The 20,597-nt window shown below is 46.1% G+C and overlaps 2 protein-coding genes across 3 annotated transcripts; one reads left to right on the top strand and one right to left on the bottom strand.

Annotated features, from left to right (window-relative positions):
* Positions 1-286: 286 nt before the first annotated feature.
* On the bottom strand, positions 287-12,966 carry LOC119212735 (regulator of G-protein signaling 9-like). Of its 2 annotated transcripts, XM_062559873.1 has the most exons (19): positions 11,909-12,966; positions 10,335-10,431; positions 9,293-9,343; positions 9,069-9,175; positions 8,440-8,491; positions 8,308-8,366; positions 8,160-8,236; positions 7,939-8,020; positions 6,863-6,925; positions 6,172-6,201; positions 5,995-6,056; positions 5,621-5,734; positions 5,417-5,532; positions 5,168-5,255; positions 4,802-4,940; positions 4,622-4,704; positions 4,345-4,462; positions 2,650-3,065; positions 287-1,850 (listed from the first exon to the last, which is right to left on the bottom strand). In XM_062559873.1, exons 1-19 carry the CDS (start codon positions 12,083-12,085, stop codon positions 1,682-1,684), a joined length of 2,100 nt encoding a protein of 699 aa, XP_062415857.1. In that variant the 5' UTR covers positions 12,086-12,966; the 3' UTR covers positions 287-1,681. The 2 variants fall into 2 exon arrangements, with proteins under 2 accessions (XP_062415857.1, XP_037319341.2); XM_037463444.2 differs by lacking the exons at positions 287-1,850; positions 2,650-3,065 and having other exon boundaries at positions 3,598-4,462; positions 11,909-12,767.
* LOC119212736 (guanine nucleotide-binding protein subunit alpha-13-like) lies at positions 12,920-19,168 on the top strand. Its single transcript, XM_037463446.2, has 5 exons — positions 12,920-13,241; positions 14,131-14,357; positions 16,860-16,910; positions 17,499-17,699; positions 18,135-19,168. Exons 1-5 carry the CDS (start codon positions 12,959-12,961, stop codon positions 18,522-18,524), a joined length of 1,152 nt encoding a protein of 383 aa, XP_037319343.1. The 5' UTR covers positions 12,920-12,958; the 3' UTR covers positions 18,525-19,168.
* Positions 19,169-20,597: the final 1,429 nt, after the last annotated feature.

Here is a 20,597-nt window from a genome sequence, read left to right as displayed (position 1 = left end):
CCAAATACACTCGGCAATAGTGTTAAATTCAAATTCAGTTCATTCAAATTAACTTTGTGATCTTCAAAAAATCTTTTTGCTTTGTCTATGTGAGCACTAAGTGTTACATACTACATACCAGTTCTATACAGCGCGTAGTATTTGTCATAGTTCACTGTTTAAGCCCTTTAGTTGTACGAAAAAACAAACATTGTTATATATATATATATATATATATATATATATAAATTGGGTGGGGCTTTTAACATGTAAAGGTAGCATCTTGTTAAAAAGGGGAAACTTTGATTCTTAAGACAGTCATTTATTTTAGTCACTTGACAAAAGCCATGGAATATACAAATCAATAACAACGGATTTAAAAGTATTTTTCACATTCTTGCATCTGTAAACATGGTCAAGAGAATACATTCCGACAGTTATTTCACATTCTAGCGCGAGGGATGAATGTCGACCCCTCGATCAGAGTAGCACGCCGTGCACGGACAGCTACAAAACAGCAGTGCAGGTAAACAGAAAATAACACCCGACCCTCCGTCACTTTAACAACTCTCCATTCTTTAAGTCTGTCGGGAGCAAATCTGCCAAAAAAAAAAAAAAAAAAAGCGTCATGCAGACAAGCTGTTCATGTGCTCTCACTTTGCATCTATCGGCCATTTTCTCCCCTGTGGTTCTGTGGGGGAGGAAAGCATCCGACCCATCAGGCGTCTACGTCTATTCAGCAGCACAACAACTCTTCAAGAGACACTTACACTTTTGGCAGGCATTTGTGCACAGTCCAAACACACGTGTGTGTCTAGGACGTAAACATTAACATTTTTTTTTATTTGGCAATTACAAAAATAATTGAAAAAAAACTCCAAATATTTTAGTAGTGTGAAGGTGCGTAAGGCTGCTATCGGGCTACTGGGACACAGAATGAGGAAGGCTCACAAGCTCTTGCTCGTGTGTGTGTGTGTGTGTGTGTGTGTGGGTGTAGACTCTGTCGTCCCCTTGTCCTCGCACAAGTAAACATCCCAGGCTAAACATCTGGCTCAGCTGGCGCTCACATCAGCGAGGGGCTTACGTCAATAAGGCTGCAGTGAGGAGGGTTAACACATGTGGTCACGACTATCAGTCACATGACTGGCACGCGGTGGCTCGTGAGCTCGTGAGCGTGTTTGGTGTAAATGTGCAGCAAAAAAAAAAGATATACTGTAGTTGAAAAGTTGTGTGCAAACACGGCTGCTTTACATCATGGCTCCCGGGGGGGGGGGGGGGTTCTTTTTGTGACTGATTATGTTGCAGCTCAAAACGAACACAATGTGAAGAAAATATCATCACAAACAAAAACTCATTGGGGGGCGGTTTAGGACTCAATTGTTGCCCAGCTGTGAAAACACTGGATCTCGCCGTTATTTTTGAAAGAAACGGGTTGTTCTGAAGTAGCGAGCGTGCAGGAGGGAGCAGAGCTGACACGGACACGTGGTCGGGGGACTCGCAGGCCGACATGTTTGACGCTCTGAACACAGGACCTGGAGACAGGAGGCCAATGCTCAGTCTAAACTGTCAGTGTAATGTAAGCCATACCCTTTCGCTCCGTCAGAAACATGGGGGAAATCCGCCTGCTGGAACTGTGTACATATGTGTATGTATATGTATATATATATATATATATCTGAACACCTGTGCAAATGCGGGGCGACTAGCCCGCCCCGTTGTGTGGAGAGAGACTCTCCCAGGGACAGATGATCTCTTTGGCGCCCTCTCCTCGACGAGTGGCAGCCCTGCTGTCCTCGTCCTCGTCCTCGTCCTCGGACTCTATGGGGTAGATTCGGCACTCTGGAGGAATGTCCACTTTAATCTGGAAAAAACTGATACAGACACAAGGGGCCGGGGAAGCGAGCATTAGCATTGTGTGGGTCTACATTCAAATTAGATGAACAATTGTTGTTTTTTATAAACACACAGTAATTCGATGAGTTAGACATCACATGCAATAACATTGTTTTACATGCACAGGTCGGTTTAGATCTGTTTGGGTCATTTTGCTGCCATGACGGGTGGTAAAAAAACTACTTAAATAAACATTTAGGTATTTATCTCAGTACTCGTCTATTTGCATCTCTTAAATTGACAAAAAAAAAAAGCTTTATTTAGGTTTTTTTCCAGACCTCAGTTAACTATGACATACACCAAACTTTTATTTTTCATTCCTGTCTCTGTATATTGGGTGTTATCTGAGGGCAAATGAGGGCATTAATACAATGATCAGATAAATAAGGACATACCTGATATGACAATGTCAAAAAAACTATTTTAATGGTAAACTGGGAAGATTCCTATTGACATCTAATTAAACTGGTTTCCCTGTTGATGATTTTATAATCTCAAGTAAAATCGTCACATTCTAAAACGTCAAGTGTGCGGACTGACGTTCTGTGGGATCCAGTACCCAAACTACCGTACTATTGCGCATTTAGTCCGTCCTGATTCGTAGTCTGTCAACTATAGTCTATTCTGCCCTGGAAATGTAGGAGAGGGCCAAAGTTCAAGGTGGAATGTTACGAGGAGGCGGCGTGTCCTAAAGGAACGCAGACTGCATGCAGCGGTGCATACGTGTCACGGCAGCTGCAGAAGCCACTAAAGCGAAAACATCTGTCTCACACGCACTTGCCAACCCGTCTGGGCGGAGCCTGACCGGGTCGGTCCGGGCCGATGGGCTGAACGCGGCCGCTGGTCCCGGCGGCCGAGCGGCATTTGGGCGACCAGCCGGCGAACGCGGAGGCCGGGGCGCAGCCGCGCACCAGCAGCCGGCGGAGCGACAGGGCCACGCGAGACCCGGCGGCGCCCTCAGCGGCCGGGGCCGGGGCCTGGGCCCCCGGGGGCCCCCCGCCGCCGCCCCCTTCGCCGGCGACCTCCACCCGCCGCTCCGAGGCCGAGGTGCTCTCCAGGGCCACGCTGATGGGGGACGGACAGGAAGGGGTGTGGGGCGGGAAGGGCAGAGGGGGCGAGTCGCTGGCTGTGGGGAAGTCGCTGAGGCCGGAGTAGACGGCGAGGTGGGAGACGGGAGTGGTGAAGCGGCACAGCTGTGGGGTCAAAGGGCAAGAGAGCAAAAAAATCTGTGTGCATTTTTGTTTTGTTTTTAAACTTTGGGATCATTTGAGAAGTGGCGCTCACCTGATTAAATCCAATCAGACGTGTAATGCAATACGTTTTGGCTACATGGAAAACACACTACATGAAAAAAATGAATGATATCTGAAGACAAAAAGAAAGACATGAGATGGTTTGTGGGGTTTTATTAGCTCATGACTGACGGCAAACCGAACTGTACAGCAAAAGAACACAGTTTGAGTGAAGATGGATTGAACAACACGAGTCTCATGAGCACCAACGTGACAGACAACGGTTACAGCTTTTATGGACAGAAATGGAACAGACGGGAAGAGATGACGCTGTTTGTCACCTGTTTTAATGCGAGTACTGTAGGATGTGTTTAAAGTCTCAGTTAAACCGCGTCATACACTTCTACCTCTCAGGGGGGGGGGGGGGGGTTTATAAGACATTTTCCCGGAGAATACATTCATTTGTGAGCCAAACAAAGTCTCATATGTGCAAGGCTAAATACCTAAATATAATAAATAATAATATGAGAGGTAAGTGAAGATGACCTACCCCCTTAAAATAATTAAATTACGCATGTTCAGTATTGCACATTGCCCATTCCCAGCAACTCCACTTTCCCGTTTGACAATGACTTTCTGCAGCAACTTATCACATTTGATATATATCCTTGTGATTCTTTGATATTAGTGTATGTCAGCTAGTGTTTTAATATCAATAAACATGCATTTTTTCCCCCTTTGATCTGGCAGCAGAATCAAGCTGAACAACATTAAAATTAACAAGTCAAACTTGTTACACAACAAGTTGCTCTATCTTGGTTTTTGATCTTCTGAGGAAGAGATCCATCTCTACAGCTGCTAAACGCTGCAGTAGGTTCATCTGATAATTGCTAAATCTCTAAATCTGCTGTTTGGGGCACAGCTCGTAGTCCACAGAGGCCTTTATTATCACAAAAGACTATGGGACGGAAGTAGTTGCAGGTAGTGAAACTGAAACTACAAAGTGAAATATGATCTACAGCTTCTTATGGGGACATTTATCATTAGGAGCAACCATTTCCACATTAAGCAGTCATTTGACCCTTGTTTTATAATAAAAATAATGCTATATAATGCAGCTCTTAAAACGTAAAACTTAATAAATAAACGTCCACTAAATAAAAAGCCATGTTTATTTCTTAGCGTGGGGACGCGGTACGGGTGGCGCCTCCTTGCCCTGCTTGCTAAGTTTGCTCATGACCTGTGTGATGTCAACATTGGCGGCCATCTTGGCCCTCTGCTCCTGCTCCATCTGCCGCAGGATGATGGGGCTGAGACTGGGCCGTCTCTTCTTTGCATTGTGCCCCAGCTGGGTCTCACTGGAAGGGAGAAGACGAAGAGAAAGAGACACCAGTGATGGATGGTTTCAGGGAGCTGCAGGGACACCTAATATCGTTTAGATATAGTTAAAGCAGAAACTAAGCTAAGCATTGTTAAGGGTAAAGCGTATATGTAGGAGATAAAAGCCTGCCGCATGCCTGAACTGGTGCTCCTCAGGACAGATGGCCTTCTTCATTGTGTCCTTAAACACTGGGGATTTCTGGTAACGTCCGTACGAGTCCTGCAAAAATACACGCGGACTCATCCAGGATCCCTGCTGGTTTGGTGATGTCACCAAAGGGCCCGTTGTGAGCCATGCGTGCGCCGCGCTTACTGACCTTCTTCATGAGCATGTAGATGTGAGTTTGGGCCGGGTCCAGGACGTATCGGTGCGGGTGTTTCAGGCCCTTCACGGTGACTTCCATCGTCTTTCCGTCGATGTTGATCCACCGCGGTGCACCGCGGGCCAGAAATGTCCTGCCATCATTTACACGTTTGCATCAAATACTGCACATGAATACACATTTGAGGGAACTTGATTGTGATCAGAGAATAATATTGTACATTTTATTCCCAAATGTCTTCTTCTTTTCGGTTCACCGTGAGAAAACAGTTTGAAGTCTCAATGAAATCAACCGACTAACTGTTTACGCTCCGTGACTCGCCTCTAATCGACATTCAATGTCTAATAATGACAACGTTACTTGTAGATTTGCTCGGCTTTCTCTCTCATCGTCGAAGCTTGGCCCCACTTCAGATCTTCACAACCCTCCCAGAATGCCAAGTTCTCACCTAAGACGGTGAATAGAAGAAAAAAAAAAAAACCTATTCTTAGACCTTGTCATATGGCTGAAACACTGACATTGTTTGGAGCAGAAATGAATCTACAGTGTAGCAAGTGTACAACCATAACTTCTTATTCTTATTCTGAACTAAAACAACGTCCATCGTACCGCTGAATTCCTTCTTCAGGAAGAGTCTGAAATCATCTCGTCCTCGAGGGTCAGAGAGCAGCTCTTTGAAGCTGAAAGTCCACCTCTCCACGCGCATTTTAGTCGGTATTTCAACACTTTCAAACACACATAAAAAAGGTTGTTATAAACGATCCTCCGATCATACGTTAGTTAGCACGCCCCCCCCCCCTTCCGCCGACTCACTTGGGCATGTTCAAGGTCCAGTACGTGACGTCATCGGTGACCCAGGGGTTGCTGGGGAGACACTTGGCGAGGAAAGGGTCGTGGCTTTTGTAGGTGGCGCAGTACTTCACCAACCTGCCCGCAACGGGGGGGGGGGGGGGGACAAAGGCTGTTCTATCACTCCGCCTCTTATCTTTAGTCATTAAACAGCAGCCCTTGCAGGAGGAGGGACGCGGCCTCTGAGCAAGGCTCACGTGCTGGTCACGTGATCAACGCCACCAGCTAGCTCCGTCAGTCGGAGACGTCGCGGGGTGACGGATCTAAAGTGACTGGACTGTCACAGGTGCGGGGGGGGGGGGGGGGGGGCAGTCTGGGGATATGATAGATTAGCTTACGCGCTAATGGACACCGATGACTTCACTCTGGGCCTCATGATGGCCTGCTGGGTAAAGATCATCTGCAGGGGGAGGAAGAGAGATGACAGCTATAAAAATGTCCGTCTCTGTGGGTTGCCCGGCAGGGAGAATGATGTGAAAGTTACGAGCAAGAGTGGACTTTAAATTCTCACTCACGATCCTCTCATAGAAGTCGGGTGTTTTGCCCTGGGCAAAGAAAAAAAAAAGTATTAAAAGGTTACACTGTGAGAAAATAAATCGACATCAAAATCGGTGACAAAAAAAGATGACTTTGTCCTGTGCGTATTTGCATGTTTGTGTGAGTACTTTTTTATGAGTTTATGAGCACATTTTGGGATAGTTTCAGTAATCTTTGAAAACATTTTGACAGCTGTAAGTGCGAGCCTCAGTAAAGTTCATCAACATGTCTGTGGTTTCATTTCAACCTGAGCCACCAAAGGCCTGAAACCGACCCGAGACCCGGGGGAGGTCTCCTGACCTTTAAGGTTTGTGAATAGGCTCAAAGTGGAGGACGCGTTGAGGGTTAGGCACGCAGTTGTGTCAAGTACAAACATGGGGCCTGTGTGTGTGTGTGTGTGTGTGTGCAGGTGTTCGACACCAGTTTAAAAGTCTGAGAACAACAAGAGAGCCACGACACCCGCCTGCAAAAGATAAGAGAAGCACAAGAGAACAAAAGAAGATGAGTTTAGGTTCAGTAGTGGTCAAATGACTCAAACAGTGGACAGGGGGAAGGCAGGTAGAGGACAAGCATCGGTCGCATGGGTGCATGCATTAAAGCCTCTTATTGAATATAAGCTGATTAGCAGGAATTATGCCCACACGGGTCACACAGAGACTCACCTGTTACCTCGTCTGCGTTCGGGTCGACCAGTCGATCCAGTCCGTAGTCCATGGCGCTCACCGTCCCTGGCTGCACACACACACACACACACACACACACACACACACACACACACATCAACAACAACAACAGGATGATTTCACAACGTGTGTTTAGCGAAAGGACCCGTTCACTAAAGCGGACGGCTGGTTTCGTGATGCTAATCCCCGGCTGCTGCTGTGTCACACGTCTCCCGATCACCTGAGACAACAAGCAGCCAGTCACCTGTGCAATGGGGTTTTCGTGAAGTCACTGTTGGACATTTTTTGTTTTCAGCAGACAGCAATTTTCCCCTTGCAAGTGAAAAGTTCAATACTAAAGGAGGTTGAACACTATAATTGATACGTCGGACTTAGCTCCCTGACTTTATGACTCTTCTTCTGTTGCACAATGTGTTGAGTCAATTAGTGTCCTGGACCTTTGGCAGTTCAGTTATATTTGCCCGTAGAGTCAGAAAAATAAGATAATCTCTTTTATTGTACCTTTAGACTCTGAGCCAGAACACTTTCCAGTGTCATTCCTGTCAGTATTGTGAAGGCTTCTATAGAGCGGTTTGATCACATTCATAACATTTTGTAAATAGGGGAAATAGTTTTTTTTATAACGGCTATTGAAAGTATAATGTGATTTCTGGATTGATAAAAACAGAAATACAAAGCGGCTCAATGAAAGTGAAACTGTTACAGTTACGAAAACAAAAATACAATTTTGAACTTGACATTATCCACCAATAAGATTTCAATGCTGAAAAAATGTCCAGATTTAATAAGATAACGGCTCATTTGCAAATTTAAACATATTTCAGGAGCCCCCCCGACCTCCCAGGTGACACATTTTCCTACACAGTGTGAAATATTTAGCGGCGGTGGCCTTTCCCTCCGACTGGACATGCAGCGGCATTAATGAGGCTCCATGGGCGGCGATAATGAGGCACCCTGGGAACTCGAGAGGTGAAGCGCAATTTATCTTCAGAGGTCTCGATCTGCTGGCAATCCAATGCTGATGTCACTGTACCCTCTGTGTGTGTGTGTGTGTGTTCTCACCGGGGGTCTGTGAACCACCCAGTAGGCTCTCTCCTGGCAGTCAAACACCACGCGGTCCGGCTTCTTCCTTTCTTTCGCGGCCCTGAAAGGTCGCACACACACACACACGCACACACACACACACACACACACACACACACACACACAAACACGGCGCATCTTGAACACCTCCTTGATCTGGAGGCGGGGGGGATGCGGCTTCAAGTCCGTCACACGCCTACCTGTACTGCTCTTTAGCTTGCATCACTATGAAATCCCATTTGTGATTCATCCACTTGTGAAGACGGTTGTAATGCTCCTGCGGGCAGAGAACAACTCCTCAGTCCATAGCAGCCGACTGGATGGACGCTCTGGTCCACTCTGCCTCACCTGCTCGTGCAGCTCGAGGATTCCTTTCTTGCGTATGTTTCTCTTCGCCAGGTAGATTGCTGCCGCAGAGGATGAGAAAGTGTGAACGCGGGTATCGGGATGCGAGATCAAATGTGTGACAGGGGCGCTCACCGTAATCAGTGTCCTCGACAGGCCACTGCTGCGTGGGCCAGAAGTACGGTGTCTGGGAAGGAAAAAAAACAAACTTTGAGATTTTGAGATTATTTGGTTGCAGAGCAGACCTCAGTTCCTCACTTCATTTATCGTTTTTTGTAATTTAGCAACAAAAATAGAGCTGTCAAACATATACTGCTTTTCTCTTTTATACATCTATTACACCTGTTTTGAGACTTTATGTATTAAATGATTATTCTACAATGAAAGTCCACATCAGCTGCACCTCGCTAGCGTCCTAATAACTAAATCAATATAACCACAGCACATTGAAAGCCAACAAACGTTGAATAAATCCGCTTTGTTGACTCAAAACTTGACTCTTTTCACCTGACAAAAAAACGTTCATGGATTAATACTCAATAGTGTTAAAATAAAATCATGACATAGCCAAATAATAGCAGTTATTAAACACACTGTTACACACAAATACATCGTGATATCTCGTGCATCCAAATCCAAATCATTCATTCAGCGCTGTCAGTGGCTTAAAAACTTCCCCCCAAGGCCCCTCTTTTTTTTTTTTTTTAAATCTCCTCAGAGAGAGTAAAGCGCGCTGCCTTCGCTCTCTAAAGGAGTGTGTTTACCTGGCAGCGATAGAGGGAAGCGTCCGGTCTGATCACCAGGCGCTTGTGGTCTTGCAGAGGGTAGATGTATCCCAACGCCACCAGCATGCAGCCGAAGCTCCTCGCCTCTGGAGACAACCGAGAGAGAGAGAGAGAGAGAGAGAGAGAGAGAGTCCAACGTGACGACCGACCTGACACACTGCGTATCTGTTTGTGTGAATGCCAGCGGCTGCCTCATCTCTCACCTTGCGCGTCCAGTTGGAATCTGTCCTCTAACCACGCAATGATGTCTTCACCTGAGGAGGACACGTGCCAATCATAAGCCGGGGAGAATGCACCACCAAAGCAGCAGGCCAACATGAAGACATTAGTGTTTGTGTGTGTGTGTGTGCGCGTAGGTGGGTTTCTACGGGAAGGAAGAGGACAGGAACCTGACAGGAACCAGAACGAGTTAATTAAGAGCGACGGAATGCAAGAAAAAGAGGGGAGGAGGGGAGGAGGGGAGGAGGGGAGGAGGGGAGGAGGGGAGGAGGTAATAGGACGAGGGTATAAGAGACAGGAAAGGAGATGAGAGAAAAGCTATGGGGAACAAAACCAAAAGGATTGGAGAGGTTTGAGGGAGTGATCCAGTAGACAAAATGAGAGGAGATGAGTGGAATGAATAGGAAAAGAGATGAAAAAAATGATTAAAGGAAATAAGGGGAGACAGAAGGAAAGACGACATATGGAAAGATAAGAAGGTTAGGACACTAAGAAAAGAAAAGGATAAAAGAGGAGGACATAGAGGTAAAAAGTAAAGAAATCCGAGGAATGTAAACGAGAGGAAAAAAAGGAAATAAAGGGTGAAGGTAGATGGAAAAGGAGGGAGATAAAGAGGAGAGGGCAGGCGCTTTGCATGGTTTCATTCTGCTGTTTAAAGCTGCCTTCGTGAGTGAAATGAAGTGTGACGTCCAGGTTTCCTCGCCCCGTCCTCCTCCTCTCTGTCGTTCTCTTGTTTCCTTTACTTGCTCTTTTCCTCTCGCCCGCTCAATCGCCATCATCCTCCTCCTCCTCCTCCTTCACCTCCTACTTTTTCCGCTCTCCCCGAGTCAGAGACCGCGGGGGTTGTCATGGAGATTCAATCTGTAGCTCTCGAGTTTGAGCCCGATAGCTCTGGTATCCTCCAGTGATACTATGCAAGCCCAATCACTCCACCAGCTGCTGAATCACATCAAGTGTGTTTGTGTGTGTGTTTGAGGGTGTGTGCATGTGTGGGTGTGTGTGTGTGTGTGTGTGTGAGCTCTTTACCAGTAATAGCGTGTGGTATTGTCGTTATAACCAGTCTCTGAGGCTGCGACCTGACTCCTGTTTTCGGGTCCTGCATCTCCAGCAGCACCTTCTCTGCCTGCAAAATCAATATGAAGAGGAGGTGAGGTTGCCACGACAACTAACTGATTGTGAGTTGAAGGGGGCAGAGGTCACCATGCCAACAGGTTGCAGGTTTCCTTTTTTGGGGGGGGGGGGGGTTTGATAAAGAAAAACAGATTGATGAATTGATGGATTTGGTGATTGAATCTGATCCTAGTCAAGGACAGGATGATGATGACGATGATAATCATCAGCATCTTCATCATCCCGGTTAACCTTTTCTGTTTAGTGAAATCTCTGAGGCCCCTTTTCCTCCTGCGCCATTTAAAGCTTGCTATCAACACGTGAGATTCCATCAGCGTCACCTCGTAGCTCTCCCAACGCTTCTATTCCTAAACCGACACGACAAATAACTGTGGAGGTGAGGGGAGTGGTGAGATCAGAGGTTTGTTTCATGCGCTGATCTCATGGCTTTTGTCTGGTTTGCATTGGGGAGGGGAGGGTTTGTGGTGAGTCACTGCCTTTTTTTGTTGTTGTTTTTTTAGTTCATCATATCATCTGAGCCCACAGCTCAGGTGTGAGCAAACAACCAGGCTGTGTGTCAATTATGTTTGAGTGAAAGCGCAGTTGCGTGTTCCTAGGATGGGGGCAGGGGTGTATGCGGCTTGAAGTGGCTTTGTGCTTTGAAGTCGTCCCGGAGAGGCTATAAGCTCGAGGGGGGTTGAGTCGGACCAAAGTGGGCTTTCATGGAGCGAAGCACAAGCCTCCCCTGGATACGAGGAGCCTCATTTGCCTGGTGAGCAGGACATTGTGAGTCCTGCATCTGGGTACAACAGACAGAGTTTGTGCAGTGGATACAGTTTGAGATGTGAGATGATCAACGGAGCGTCGCTCCAGCCCCCAGGAACCCGGGCTGCTGTTGTGCAATGGACCGGCGCCTGGATTAACTTCTCTCCTGCGGCTGGTCATTGCGGATGGAAGCACAGATACTGATCCAGGCTTAGTGATTATTAAACTGAATGACCTTATCACCGTGAAAAGGTTGCTACAAAAACCTGTTCAACATTTAGTAGACAGCAGCCTGCCCACTCACACCAATATGACATTTGCTTGTGGTTTTGTTGGGTTGTCTTTCTGAATGCCCGGATTCTACGAAGAATTATCTTTATTTTTGAAAAAAATCTAGGACTTCAAATTCACATTTGCATGCATGATTGAAATGTTGTACTGAATTTTTTTTAATATGTTTTGTTGCACTACTCCAACGGATATCTGTGAGTTTTGTTCCTTTATAAACAACCTAATAAATATTTACAGCTTCTTTTTTTTTTTAGGCTAAAACAGTTTGTAAGAGGAAATTCCAATACAGCCCGGGTTTACTAGGATACATCGGACCACTACAGCCCAAGAATTGGGTTGGAGAATTCATTTAAGTGACTGATCTTTAAGTGCGTCTGCAGGTACAGCCTTAGCAGGGCTGTTATCACCATCTCTGATGTAAAACGATAGCTTACCTTCTTGAGACAAGCCATGCGTGGTCGATACCTCTGTCCATGATCGCGGAGAGTGTTTCTAATGGTCATGTCTAATGATGAGTCCCCTTCAGACACACACACACACACGGAATGACACCGTCGCCTTGAGTCCTGTGTCGTGTGGGGATGTTGGAAGGAAAATTCAATAATAGTCATTGGTGCTGCCTTCAAGTGCTACGCACAATCGGCCGCTCGGAGGCTGGGTAATTGCAATTGTGCTGTTACGTTCTCATCTGCCATCATTCAAATGAGCGTTTCAGTTAAATAAGACTGAGAAAAATCCTCAAAGATAAGTATTTACATTTAGGATAATCAATAATATAAGACATCATAAGAAAAGTAAAAACAAAAAGAAAGATAAACACTTTACCAACAAGTGTTGAGGACTGCTCGTTTATAGACACTTCTTAAATCCCCCAAATAATCATAAAAAAGGTTGAGGCACGAAGGGTTTCCTGGCTATATTTACAATGTTGTCAACGCGTTGAAGTAGGGTGCCATATTTCCAACTGCATTTAAAGGCAGCATATCTCACGGGAAGTCAACCAATCAGAGCCTCCCTTTCGGTGAGCTATGCAGTTACCACACTGAACCAGCAGGTGACGACAGGTTACCATCAGAACAGATATAAGTCTTGTGTTTTATAAAGTTATTAAATAGTGTTTTCTCTCAGTTAAATAATTCAGACGAATTAAGTTTTATGCGTCCATAAAACTTCAGGTTTTACTAACAGGTTGTTTAATATCCTGGTCAACCCTGATAATTACACATCTACACATTTATCCATTCATTGACATATTTCTACGTGAAAACGTTAATAGTTCACTTATATCAATGTGTGTTAAAACATGCGTAAAATAAAACACTGTTTGTGCGAGTCGAAAAGATGAAAATGCAACGCATAACGCGGTTTAAGATCGATGGTAAACAGTCCGCAGCACTACTTCCTGAGTTTAGGGAAGGGGCTTGGTCCCGTGCCTGCGCCCCGCGAACGCGCATCAAATTAGCATCGATGAAGTTTGTGCGAACATGGCGGATTTCCTGCCGACCAGGTCCGTGTTAAAAGTTTGTCTACCCGTCTGCCTGCTGAACAGCGGAGAGGTGGACCAGCTCCGAAAGTCCAAGGAGATCGACCGAAACATCTCCCGGGAGAAAACGTACGTTAAACGGCTGGTGAAGATCCTGCTGCTCGGAGCGGGCGAGAGCGGCAAGTCGACTTTCCTCAAACAAATGCGGATCATCCACGGCCAGGACTTCGACCAGCGGGCGCGAGAGGACTTCCGAGCCACGATTTACAGCAACGTCATCAAAGGTAACCGCCGGGGCAGACGTTAGGAGACCAAACACGACAGAAAAGCGCTTAAAAAGTGTCTCGTGTGGGGTGGTGGTGCATGTGGTGGGGTGTGTGTGAGTGTGTGTGTGTGTGTGTGTGTGTGTGCGTGCGCGTGTGAGCGCGCGCGCGGGGGGGTGGGGGGGTTTCCACATCTGTTCAGCAGCGCCGGGTGAGAGGACACATATATAAACACTGCACTATAAAACATCTGCCAACCCCCCCAAATCCCCTCCCCACCCGGCACACCCAGGACGAGCCGAAGCGTCCCCGCTCTGACGCGCTCGTTCGCGGCCGTTACATCGTCAACGGTCTTGACTACTTTTTTTTGTAGTCGCGGACGAGCGCGCGTTTGACGGAGCCGTCGGTTAACCCGGAGGACGAGGCTAATGGAGGCTGAACCCACCCGGGCGCTGGAAAGGTGTTGCTGTTTTTCCGCTCTCTGCGCGTTCAGGGAGCACTCTGAATTACTCGGTTTTTTTTTTTTTTTTTTTTTTTGCAATCTAGTCTAAATGGAACCACCTAAACTATGCGGTTGTAATTTGAAAACCTCCTGTGAGGAAACAATAGCGATTAATTATAAGGCTCAGAGATGGATATTAATTTCTGTTACTGTGGTGTGGTATCAATTATTTGCAGAAGCAGTTTGTATGAATACATGTGAGGCAGTTTGTGCTCCTTATGCCTTGAAATATTCCTTTCAGATTCATTCACTCTTCACCCACCGAACAGGTTCCCATGACACCTGTTATTTGTGCAACTCTGAACTTTCTGCCCCGTCACTCACTCACGTGTGGCCCGGTGGCTCCTTTGCCACACCGCCAGTGTCCCTCTGTCCGTCTCACTGGGGTGTCCCCCGTTTCCTCGCCAGGTGTCCGCGTGTTGGTGGACGCGCGGGAGAAGCTGCACATCCCGTGGGGCGACCCGGAGAACCAGAGGCACGGCGAGAGCCTGATGGCCATCGACACCCGGTCGGCCAAGATGGCCAGCGGGCAGCTGGAGACGTCCGTCTTCCTGCGGTACCTGTCCGCCATCAGAGCCCTGTGGGACGACTCGGGGATACAGAACGCCTACGACCGCCGCCGGGAGTTTCAGCTGGTACGTGGATGCGCGCACCAGCTGGAAGATGGTGGTGGCCCCGATTTAGACACACGCACACACACACGCACCAATTCCAGTATAAATTTTGTCGGCCCAGTGAGACAGTCACGGGAGGGAGGGAGGGGGGGGGGCGGCGGCAGTGGGAATAGAAAGTGAAATCTTCATCTTCCCTTTTGTAAATCTCTTAAAGTCTGCGTTGAGCGGTCAGAAATGTGATTGACTCAGCTTCCTGTTTACACCTCTCCCGGCTCCTTGTATCGCGTCTGTCAGCACGCCTGTTTTAACATGTTTTATACCCCAGAACATCAGCTGTGGTCGTCACTACTCTCGCCTGTCCCTCCTGGGAGTTTCCTGGTATCACTTTCAGCGCCTTGTGAAACGACCACAAAAACTAAAAAAAAAACTGCGTTTATTTAATTTTCTGTCGGCTCACGGCGGCTTTCGTCATTATCCAGCAGATCAGGGGATACGGAGTACTTCTTCCAATTGTGAGACACAGGCAGAACATTTACATTTCCCCCCTCGTTGCATAAAGCAGAGTTCTCAATGGCGTTTTGTGTAAGGCCCCCCCCCCCCCCCCCGCGCACACACATACTCGGCTTGTTGGTGTGAGCTGGTTGTGTAGACAGAAAGGGGAATAATGGTGATCAGAGCTGGAATGTTGATCTGCAGTTAAACAGCTTTATGCTCCCAAACAGAGCTCTGACTCTACAATACAAGGACACATGTACACATACGTGTGCATGTGAGACTCCAACTGTGATTTATATAATCTCTGGGTATAATCTTTACATTTCACAGGCTTGTAAAATTAGTTATGGTTGTTTTTCTCTGGAATGAGTTCATCCATCCATCAATAGAGATAATAAAAATAGATCAGTAAAGTTGTTTTTATAGGAATTACAGATACTTGGTTTATACATGAACAAAATGTTTGACATTTTACTGAATCTTACTGATCAGAAAATATTGAATAGAATTTCTTTTTAAAAATATTCCTTATTTAGAGTTGGTTTATGAATAACGAACACGGCTTCCCATGGGACACACAGATTAGTGTACGGCTAAAAGCCTTAATCCTCAAACCAGTAATCTTCAAAACTAGTTTGGTTGTTGTTTATCATGTTGAATGATTTCACCAACAATCAGTCAGTTTATCAACGCTAAAAAATGATTAGTAGTTTTATTGTATTCATGGTATTTAACTAAATCTCGGGAAGGTAGTGACAATGCATTATAATTCCTATATAGCTATTGTGATACCAGACTTGATATCATCTTAAATATTGCATCTTGTAATAATCGTTATGTCATTATAGCCACATTACCGTTTGTTTATCAAAAATCTCATTGTCTAAATATCTAGATGAATCACGAATAGTAACGATATCGCCCCACACTACCTGAGGGAATCATCCCCCGCCCCCCCCCCTCTCAAACCGAAGCTCCTCTTCTCTCGGCTGTTGGCGAGGCTAATTTGTTTACCTCCCAGCGGATACAAGGCATTGTGTTCTAACCATGCCGGGTAAAACTCAATGGCTGTTCCAGGAATTTGCATCACAAATCACACGTGTCCTTAAAAAAACGTATGCACGGACTGAAACCACACATGGCTCCTCTCGCTTTGCCTACCACCGGGGTTCACAGAGCCGCTCGTGAAAATCACCCACGAACGTCATCCTTCCTGCTTTCACTTTCTTCTATTTTCATCAGTGTAGCAACTCACACTTACTGTGGATCTGCATAAGTTTGATTAAAATGGTCTTCAGAGCAAGGTAGTTCTTCCTTTTGGCATTAAGCGCTGCTCCGCCCTGGTGTAATGTCAGCTTTACTCACACTCCACACACACAGGATTTTCAGGTCAGGTTAGTTGTTTTTTGTAAAAGATCTGAAGGTGAGAACAAAAGCTTACAGTGGGATGGGGCTTAAATTCTGAGGTAATGGCCATACAATCTCTACCGCTGATACGATTTGAATTTTATAGAAGACTATTTGCTTCCTGGGTCATTAATGCAGATCAATTTCACAAAAAGGTGTGTGTTATAGTATAGTATAGTAGGGACCGTGGGTTTACTGTTTATTTTGAGCTCAGGACACGTACACAGCGATAAAGGAATGCAAGTCTTGAGCCTCGTGTCTGGGCTTGCAGTCATTTTGCATGAACTGCGGCAGCGCAGTCGAGAGAGAGAGAGAGAGAGAGAGAAAAAAAAAATACCCCTGCACACATGTACCGCTAGCCACGCTTATGTATACATCAAAGAGACACTTCTAAACACGCGCCTCATGCAACGCCAAATAGCATCCTGCTTCACCTGCTCACAGCAAACTGGATGGGAAAGCAAAGCGAGTGTTTTCTGCCTCTGCAGCGGCAACAAATGCGTTCTGTCGAAATCTCCAGTGAAGGTGCATTGCGTGCAGACGTTGCCGTGGCCGATTCAAGTGACTAAATCAAATTAATTGTGTTGAATTAACAGCAATTCCTCCTTTGTCCTGTCGCAGGGTGAGTCAGTGAAGTATTTCTTGGATAATCTGGATAAGCTTGGCGACCCGGTAAGTTGTTTCTGCCCACAGCGACTGTTGTAATCAGACGTGTGCATGTTGTAGTGGCTATTTCAACATATCTGAACGGTTTGAAGTTGGGATGTTTGTTGTGGCCCCAAAAACGATGCCGGCGAAGATGGTTCTGGTCAGAGAAAGCGATGCGTTTGGTTTTTTACAAAAACTGTAAAAAAGATGAGAAGATGTCGTAATCTTCACAATAAAACATCTTTGATGTGACTTTTTCTTGGCCAATCAATGTTAAGGATTTTTACAGGCTCCCATTCCCCCTCCCAAACTTTCAACCTCCCCCCCCCCCAAAATGGAATCATTACGTTTATAAAAGCTCAGGGTTTGTTTGTCACCCCTTAACGGCAAACACATAGGAGTTTTCAGGATGCCCATATTGGACCATATTGAACCAATATCCACCTTTTTATAGAATACATTTACGGAAAATATGTCTTGACCAAAAAATATATTTAGGTCAGCCGCGCTAACATGATCCGAAACAAGCCTTCGTCTGTAAGCCGGTTGGAGGCTTTTGTTGGCGCTGGAATGTCATTGGCTGTGTTTCTCCCCACCACCACCACCCTCCAGGAGTACGTTCCCACTCAGCAGGACATCCTGCTGGCTCGCAAGCCCACCAAGGGCATCCACGAGTACAACTTTGAGATCAAGAACGTCCCCTTCAAGATGGTGGACGTGGGGGGGCAGCGGTCGGAGCGAAAGCGCTGGTTCGAGTGCTTTGACTCCGTCACCTCTATCCTCTTCCTCGTCTCGACCTCCGAATACGACCAGGTGAGAGCACCGTTGTGGTTTGTGCCCTTTGTGGACTAGTGAGAAGTCGGAATGATTATGTCATTGTCCATTGACACTATGCAAGGGGGGGGGGGGGGTCCCAGATTACCAGTTTGATGCTTGCCTCAGTTTTGGAGAAAGAAATTAACATATTTTGACCTAAAACATTTTGCATGGTTACACATCCACAGCAATAAACTCTCCCACATTATTCACTTCTTTTGATTGGGAGGATTAAATCAGACTTGGTTCACCGGGAATATAGAATGAATAATTCTGTCTGTGTTTAATAATTAGTACTCAAGGTCCAAAAAATCTAGACAGAATATCCAATGCAGAATTAAAAGGCTGATTGTAAGTGGCACTCTTTGCTCGTAGTCCAATAACGACGGTACTGGACTAATCGTCCTTTGGCGTCCTGCTTTTCTCCAACAGGTGCTGATGGAGGACCGGCTGACCAACCGGCTGCGCGAATCTCTCAACATCTTCGAGACCATCGTCAACAACCGCGTCTTTGTCAAAGTTTCCATCATCCTCTTCCTCAACAAGACGGACCTGCTGGAGGAGAAGGTGAAGAGCGTTCCGCTCAAGGACTACTTTCCAGAGTACACCGGGCAGGAGCACGACCTGCCGGATGTGCAGGCGTTCATGGTGGAGTGCTTCATGGACAAGAGGCGCGACGCCACCCAGAAGCCCGACGCCACCCAGAAGCCCCTCTACCACCACTTCACCACGGCCATCAACACGGAGAACATCAGGCTGGTGTTCCGGGACGTCAAGGACACCATCCTCCACGACAACCTCAAGCAGCTCATGCTCCAATGACACCTGTCCCCCTGTGAAGATGGAGGACCCGACTGGGGACAGACCACCTCTCACTCCCCAGCCTCCTCCCCCCGCCCCCCCCCTCGCTCCTGACGAGGACTTGGGACAGATCCGCCTCAGAAGAATCCGTTAGACGTCAGCATTCTTCTCCAGACGTTTTTATATTAGTTTTTACCCTCCTCTCTGAAAAGTCTCCCCATGGTCTGGTTGGGGAACGAGTCCGCCCGGCAGACCCCTCCCTCCTCCACCTCCCACCTGTAGTTCTACAGAAAGACGAGCAGCCGGTTTGGAAGTTGAACATGCATACAAAATCACTCTTATTCCTGTTGCACGCTCCACTGCTGCTTTGCGAATGTGGTCCATCCGCCCCCTTTAGTTTGGAGAAGCGTTCGCCCTCTTGCTGATGATTTGGAGACTTTCCAATTGTTTCTGTTATCGCGGCGCCGCTCCTCCTCCTTCTCGTCCGAATTGTCACCTTATTATTATTATTATTATTATTATTATTATTAATATTATTATTATTATTTTTTCTCGGCCTGGAGATGGGCGAGTTAAAAACGGGGGCCGGCCAGCGGACAATTTCTGCCAGGACGAGGACCAGTTCATCGATGGCGGGAAGAAAAAAAAAAAAACACGTTCAAAAAGTTCAAAATATTTAACGTGGGAAATGGCTCCAGCACTGGCACCTTGTCTAGAGGAAAGAAATGCAAGAAAAGGGGCACAACCACAAGACTGAACCTCCCATGCCTTTTCCCCATTAAGTCTTGCATTTGTGCCTGTTGCCTCAATCGAATTAAAGCCTATATTAGCTGCCCTCATCAGATAATTAACATGAGAGTTCCCATCCAAGTTGTACATTTTTTTTTTTTTTTTCCCGGTTGTTTTATGTGGACAAAATTACCTTAAATGGCGCGTTAGGCCAGCAATGCCACATGCAGTCCACTGATTTCTCAGGGTTGAATCAAAACCAGCGTTAATGCCGGCGACGTCGTTGTTGGTGACCTAACTGAATAATTTAGTCTTTGTCTTTGGTGGGCGGTGAGACCCAGCCAGGCCTCAGTAGAGCTAGCCCGGAGGGGGGGGGGTGTTAGGTACCGTACTCTCCTGGCTTTGACCCCTGAGCGTTGACCCAGAAGGCCCCACCCTCTCTCGCTCTCTCTGATTAGATTCCTTGTAAAGGGACAGACTGAAATGATGGTCTGTTAGTGGATGTAGAGGAATTTGCTTTAGATTTTCTGAATATACTGTAAGTAACGTTATGCGCTGTGACTCCAGGCGTCTCTGAAAAACCCTGAAGGTTGGCTTATGTTTTATACGCCAACTAGGACTCAATCTTCTTCTTTTTTTTCTCCTAGGGCAATTTCCAGGCACCATTTGAATCTTTATTTTGATTCCAAAGTCCATCCCCGCTCTCTCGGGACTGTTCACATCAACATTCTCCTGTTTTTATTTTTCTCTTCCACATTAGAGCATGTGAGCATCACTTCTTACATCTAGTTTTGGCTTTGTACATACTGTGTGATCTGTTGCCATGTAAATAATATTCAGGTTTATCTCCGTATATATAAATGGTTGTAGAAATGGATTTGTTTTTTGTGCTGAATGTGTTTAAAATCACTGCTTTTCCAATGAAGATTCCTTTTTTTGATTAGGATTTTTTTGTGTTACTTTTCATCACCTTCTTGAAATTCATTTCAGTCTCATGCCAATCTAACCCTTTCAATAAAATACTTTTCTAATGAAAGTAGGCTTTTTTTCTTTATTTTACATATTTAGTATTTACCCTTTCATGATTATTGTTACTACTACAATAATGCATAATACTCTGAGCAATCAATTTTATGAAATAGTCCAGGAGATGAAAGTTGTGAGTTTTTTTTTTTTGTCAAATACAAAACCAGGCATGTGTTTATATATTCTTATTTAGAACAGTGACATTTTTTTTTTTAATTAAGGCTCTGGTTCTGCCAAATGTCCTCAGCACCACTAGTCTAGCAAAGGCCTTCTTGGGAACTTTGCCCCACTATGAATGAAGCTTTTCTTGGGGATTTACACGAAGCGGAAGTGGGCGGC

This window comes from Pungitius pungitius, chromosome 21, assembly GCF_949316345.1.
Source record: "Pungitius pungitius chromosome 21, fPunPun2.1, whole genome shotgun sequence".
In the NCBI taxonomy this organism is placed as follows: Eukaryota; Metazoa; Chordata; class Actinopteri; order Perciformes; family Gasterosteidae; genus Pungitius; species Pungitius pungitius.
This window is presented reverse-complemented; position numbering and strand designations above follow the sequence as displayed.